General features: G+C 56.9%; 1 protein-coding gene across 1 annotated transcript; it reads right to left on the reverse strand.

Moving 5' to 3' along the window:
- Nucleotides 1–439: 439 nt before the first annotated feature.
- On the reverse strand, nucleotides 440–6,173 carry PTPN7 (protein tyrosine phosphatase, non-receptor type 7; the record flags this gene model as incomplete). The annotated part of the gene is made up of 6 exons (XM_009868392.1): nucleotides 440–550; nucleotides 1,033–1,146; nucleotides 1,892–2,049; nucleotides 2,615–2,725; nucleotides 3,639–3,776; nucleotides 6,097–6,173. Coding segments are annotated over 6 exons (692 nt in total), but the record flags the coding sequence as incomplete, so codon positions are not given.
- Between the last annotated feature and the right edge of the window lie 353 nt (nucleotides 6,174–6,526).

The raw sequence follows: 6,526 nt of genomic DNA on the forward strand, positions 1-6,526 counted from the left end.
GCCTCTGCCCGCAGACCGTACACAGCCAGCAGAGAGGTTCTCTTTATTTGCAGGGTAATTCTACCAGCTCTGCGTCTAACGGGGCAAACATTTCTGTGTGAGGCAAACGGTGCTCCCAGCGCTCACCCAGCTTCAGTTCTTTGGGCACAGCTTGCTCTTCTGGTTGAGGATAAAACGTTGCACATTTCAAAAGCCAAAACTTCTTTCCTTGGGTGAAATCTGCCTCGAGCCAGCAGCAGCCACCTTGAGCACCCACAGATCCCTCACGTGAATGCGCCAGCTGGCTCATCCCTAGGGCTGCAGGAGATGTCCTGGTCCTCAGGAGTTTATTTGGCTGCACTCATCTGGAGGGGTGCTCGTGCTGCTGCTCCATGGCCCAGAGGCAGCAGGAGGGGTTTGGTGGAGATGTCCCCAAGGCTGGTGGCAGAGAGGTCGGAGCAGGGAGCCGGCGGTGTGCTAGTGGCCTCCTGCCTCTGGCAGCTGGGAAGCGTAGAGAGCTAGTGTGTGATGGAGGAACTGGTACTGCTCGCTCGTCTGGATCATTCCACCTCTGCAAGGGAAAGGCAGGTCTCACTGACACCTCGTCGGAGCCCCCAGCCCGTCCCTGGCTCCCTGCTCCCCAGGCACAAATATTCCTGCTTCACTCACCACATCCAGGTACCTCTGAAACAGGTGCCAAAGAGTATTTGGGCTCAGAAGCATTTCTGGCCTGTTCAAAATGCAGATTAGCAACTGATTTGGCTCTGATTCTCAGAGGTGGCAAAATGGAATGTTTCTGGATTTAGTGGCTGGGCTGGGAGGAGGAGACCAGCTGCGAGGTTCAGAGCCGCTCTCGTCTCTCTCACGTTCTCAGTCCCCAGGGCTGCACTAGACCCAACAGCCAAACCAGCCCAGAACTAAGGAGTCACTTGCTGTTGACACATCGGCATCCTTCAGCAATCCTTGTTTCCATCAAAAATTGTCCCCACATCCCTCCTCCCGGGCTTGGCACCCAGCAGGACCCTCCGAGGAGCTGCTGCTCTGGGCACCCACCTGTCGATGCGGAGACGGCACACGATTCCCAGGATATCCACCTCGCCCTTGTCCTTCAGCTGCTGGCACCCGATCCTGGTGGCGATGAAGCAGCCTGTCCGGCCGATGCCTGCGCTGGGGACAGACAGAGCTGTGCTCAGCACCAACAGTATCCACTACCTGAAGCTTTACTTGTCAGAGCTGGACAGACTCCTGGAGTGGTTTGCTGCCATGATTTCTTCCTAGAGGGATGCTGGAGTCCTCATCCCAGCTGCCAGGCCAAATTTTTTAAGCAGGTACCAGAAGACATGGGCTAGTGCCACTACTGGGGCACGGGGGTCTTGACATGTTGCGCATCCCAGATGAGGTTTCTCTGGAAGCACAAAACCAGCTTGTGCCCCAAAACCTTGTGTCGTGCAGGGATCTCCACAGCCCCTTCACCTCCCCTCCCAGCTGTGCATGATGTGGTTTGCACCGGGGCAGGTCAGCCGACAGTGTTGCATGCCCACGGTGTTGCACAGGGATGGCCGGGTGCTCTGTCCCCAAACTCACTTCGCTGAGCTGTGGATGTGCCATGGGTCTGGTGGCTGTGTCCTAACTCTGCATACCTCACCTTCTTCCACCTCTCTGCCCACAGACCCAGATCTGATCCAGATTTCTGTACGAGGCACTATGCACCATCCTAATGCCACCATCCTCGTGCCAGGACAGGAGCTGCTGGTTGAACACCTCTGCTATGGGGATGCTGTGCCCGGGGATTCCTGCACCACACCGGGATCAGCTCACGAGCATTCGTGTGTGGTATTTTCCCGTACGGCATTTGCAGACTGACCCCAAGGTGAAGAGCACACAGGAGCTCAGAGCCGGGGAAAGCTCTTACCTGCAGTGCACGACGATGGGCCCTAGGCTGGCTGCAGCCTGCAGAGTCTCCTCCACCTTGGACACCAAGTGCAGCAGGGGCTTGGCTGACTCGGGTGTCTGCTGGTCCGGCCAGGAAGGGAAGAGGATGTGTTTGACCTGGCGGCATTCACCTTCAAGCTTTTCCAGTGCAGAAGAAAGAGAAGTCAGGATGTGGGAGCACAGGCTCACTGGGCTGGGCCAAATGAAGGCACGAAGTCCAGCTCCAGCAGAGGCTGGGCAGCCTGTGCCCCTCTCCTCCCAAATCCCTCTTTGAGCTCTGCCAGACACCCAGGAGAGACCCCTGGGCCAGGGAAGGACAATGGGGAGTGCCCCATCCCAGAAGATGGGAATAGATGCCGAGTGTCCCACTACTGTCCCCACAGCCCAGGCAAAGCCAGCAAGATCCTCTTGGCTAGTGTCAGCCCAGGGTGACTACAGAGAGCCCATGGGCAGAGCCCAATAGCACAGTGATATACAACAGTGGGCTAGTAAAGAATTTGTCCCCAGCTAGCCCCCTCTTCTCTGCACCCCAGGGCTGGATCCTGCTCCCTCTCAGCCTCCTCACATGGGTGGGAGGTCTGCAGACCCTTTCTCTGGCCGTGAACCTTCTGCTTTCCTGTCACACCACATTGCCATCCTGCTAGAGAGCCCTGCTAGACCCTGCTGGGCTCCCCCCTGACCCCAGGATGGAGCTCCAACCCACCTGGATGGAGAGATCCCGGACCACGTACTCCACGCCCTCGCTCACCCGCTGCGCGCGGATGGTGAAGGGGCCGTAGATGCCCTCCTTTTCAGGCCAGTAGTGGACACATTTCTGAGAGAACAAGGCAGGGTTTGTGGATGTGAAGATGCTTGAGGCACCTGCTGTGTTTTGGTCAGTGCTATTGGGAAGGGGCGTCACTTGGGGAGGTGTGAGGGAGTAGGGAAGGTGGATGTGGGGTGATAGAGAGGAGAAGCTGAGGAAGGAATCATAGAATCATAGAATCATAGAATCATAGAATGGCTTGAGTTGAAAGGGACCTTAAAGATCATCTAATTCCAACACCTCCACGGTGGAAAGGAACGCCTCCCACTAGACCAGGATACTCAAAGCCTCATCCAGCCTTGTCTTGAACACTTCCAGGTTCCTCACCCCACATCTGCTCCCCCTGCACCCTCTCCATGCCCTGCCACATGGCTTTCAGACCCCAGGGCTGCACATCTCTCCCCAGCCCCACAGGAGCTGAGCCTGGGCCAGTCCATGTCCTGCCGGACCCAGGAGGATGTAGGGCACAGGGATGCTGTGCCGGCAGGGGAGATGACCGGGACAGAGAATGTGAGCTCTCTCAGGTAGAGACCCCAGCCAAGGCACAGGGCACAGCACTGCCAGCTCCATCCTAGCCTGGATCCACCAGCCAGGAGCTGCCCGACTGCTCAGGGCTGGGGGAACGCTGCTGAATGCTGCTTCTGCTCCCTCTCCCAGGGGTTGCCCTAATCACCTTATCCTCTTACCCAGCTGGCAAAGCATGCCCAGAGCGTGAGAAGCTCTGCTGGGTGGGGCCAAGGCTGCAGCCCTGAGGCTCTCCTGCACCATGCGTGATCCATCACGGGTACCCTCTGAGAGCAAAGCAGGGAAAGCAAGTGGGTGCTCACATCCCATGTCTGGTCTCACATAACACCTTACTGCTCCTATTACCCCACCCTTTGCTCCTGGCTGGGGTGCTGGGCCTGGGGAGGGACAGCCGTACCTCTTTGCGCTCCTGGAGCTCGGTTATCATGATGATGAGGGGAGCCTCCTCCTGCCACACCATCTCCCAGAAGTCAGTCACGGTGTTCAGCATGGGTCCCTGGGTGGCAATGTATTCCTGGGGCCGCCCCGCGTAGCCCTGATGAGCACATGGTCCGTCAGTGACATTGCAGGAGGACCCTGATGCATGAGGGGAGTCTGTCTCCAGGCCACTCCACTCCAGTCCCCATGGAGCTTTTCTTCCTCTACAGGTGAGAGGCTGAGCCACACAGACTATTTCCTACTAAACCTGTCCTTGAAATGCTTTTACAGACACAATTGGGAACAACCAGATATCTTCTCCATCCTCCCGGTCCCACAATCCAGGAGCAAGCTTGTGAAGCAAGAGCCACATGCACCCAAGCTCTTTGCAAGCATCGCACCAGTGCTGCTGGCTCAGCCAAGGTGAAGCAGCAGCAGGCAGGAGCTGGAGGGCAGCGGTGTGGGAAAGCCTTCTCTCAGGGTTAGTAACATGTTACTCCAGCTCCCAGCTGGAGATGTGATTTGGCAGTACAGCAAGGAGTCAGGGACCCAGCTGAGGATGCCCCGAGGATGCGGGGGGAGGCACCCACAGTGCCCACACCTTTTGGAAAAGTGAGCACACAGCACTCTGGACAGAGCTTTATGGCTTTTTGAAAAGACATCTCAGCAAAAAATGCACCCAAACTCCTGTGATTTACTCCAGATCTTTCCAGCAACCCTGATAAATCCTAGTTTGGTCCCACAAGAAGTTGCACTGGCCCAGCCAAGGGGCAGGGACATTTTCAGGAACATTTTGTATGGCCCCTTTCTCATGCCTTAAAATTATTTCTTTTTCCTAGGAAACACGATTTTCCATTTAGGAGGCTTGCAGTAAGATCCAGAGACGTCAGCACTGGGAATTTTCCCCCACCTCAGAAGCTCAAAAAACATTTCGTGGGATATAGTCAGCAGAAAAAAACATTCAGCCCTAGGTGGGGGCTGATGTGCTTAAACAGCTGCAGAGCTCTTCCTGACTCGCTCTGTCTCCCAAGCATGCCAGAAGGAGTCTGGGGTGATAACTTGCTGATGCACCCACAAATTCCTGCACCGTGACACCCTTGGAGAGGTAAGCGCAAGGAAGGACCCAGGAAATACCAGCTACACACAGAGGTCTGTGGGCACACACGTGCTCAAGGTGTGTGCACATACATGTGCACGTGTGTGTGAGATAGGGATGGGTGGTGGTTGTGCCTTTTTGTTAGCACTCCTGTGAGACAGAGAGGGTGCCACATGCTCACGTACATCCTAATGGGTGGAGTGACGGGGTCACCCGATGTGAAGCTGCAGGCTGCCAGGCTCTTCTGGGAGGACTACTCCAAAAGCAGTCCTCTGCTGCCTGTGTTCAAACCCCTGGTTTGGACCAGCAAGCCTCCCAACAGTTTTAGGCACGGTCCAAAGCCAGCTTTGGGCCCCACCACAGCGTGCTGGCAGCTCGCATCGCTACTGTCTCGTTGGATCTCACCCATGAGCACCATCAGACAAAGAAGGGCTGCTAAATGTCCTCCAGCTCCAACCTGCTCCCTCGGATCACCTCCCAGGGGTCTGTCCCTCACACCAGAGGGCACTTTCATGGGCTACTTTTCTGGGTCCCACATTCCCATGGTCTCCTCCCTGCCATGCACCCAGAATGGCTGTGGATCCACCTCTGCTTCCCAGTGCCCCTGGCCTCTCCCAAGGGGAAGGATGCTGACGTGAGATGAAGTGCTCAGAAAGGAGCCTCCCCATCAGGCAGAGCTGGCCCCTGGCTGACGTGAGAGCCCGTTTCAAAATGATGGATGGTTCAGCACAGCCTGTGGGCTGCAGGCTGGAAGGGGTCATTTGCATAGGAGGATGATTATCGTCAATCAGGCTGCCTGAAGTAACAGCCTTAGGTCTGTGGACTTCTCAGTCTCTGGAAAGGGACCCCATCGGGTGTCAAAGATGAGTTGTGCCATCCCCTTCATTAGCAATATCTTGGGAAATAGCAATGAACCTCTTGAACAGAGAGGAAATTCCTGGATGTGTAAGGGCTAAACAGCAGCAAGCCGTGATGCTCTGTTGACACAGCTTGCCTCATGCCACCTTGCCAGACAACAGGCTAGGGCACGAGGAAGAGATGGAGAAACCACCGTGAGGTGGTGCGGGGGCTCAAGTCGCGCAAGCAGCGGGAGGAGAGAGCTGCCACCTCATGAGGCTTGCCCACCGAAACCGCCCTGTGTGGGTGTTGCCGCATCTCTCCAGCTCAGAAAGGGGTGGCAAGTTCAGGCTGATACCCCAGGGCACTCACAGGACGGTGGGTGACCAAAAGTGCCCCGGCACGTGGCTGCCAGCGTGGCACCTGCAGCACCCAGGAGTTTGCAGCCCGATGCCCTGTGAGCTGTGGGCTGCAGGACGTGGGAAACCACCCGCAGGGCACTCACCGTGATGTAGTTGGCATTTATGTAGCTGCCTTCCTCCTGGCTCCCCGCCCTCCTGAGGCAGACCCGGCTCTCAGGATCTGAAAGATGTGGGCAGGCATCACCGCAGGGACAATCTTTCAGAGCCTGGCCCTGCCCATCCTCCCTGCTCCAGAGGCTGGAGGCTGAGTCCTCCAGCTCCCTGACACGCTCAGAACCACCTGCACCCTCCCTCGGGCCCCTTCTTGCCCCACTTCCCCCTCACTTCCATGGCAGGGTACAGTCAGCCATGCCCAAACTTGTTGATGGCCCCCCAGAACCTTCCCACAGCGCCTGACTAGAGACCCAGTGAGTCCTCCTGCAATGTTTTCAGCCTTTACACCCCTAATGGCTGGCCCTTGGGACATGTAAGGCCCCACAGTGGCAGGGAGCACCCCAGGCTGGGCTGTCACAT

The sequence above is a fragment of the Apaloderma vittatum genome, unplaced genomic scaffold, assembly GCF_000703405.1.
Source record: "Apaloderma vittatum isolate BGI_N311 unplaced genomic scaffold, ASM70340v1 scaffold18314, whole genome shotgun sequence".
Classification (NCBI taxonomy): domain Eukaryota; kingdom Metazoa; phylum Chordata; class Aves; order Trogoniformes; family Trogonidae; genus Apaloderma; species Apaloderma vittatum.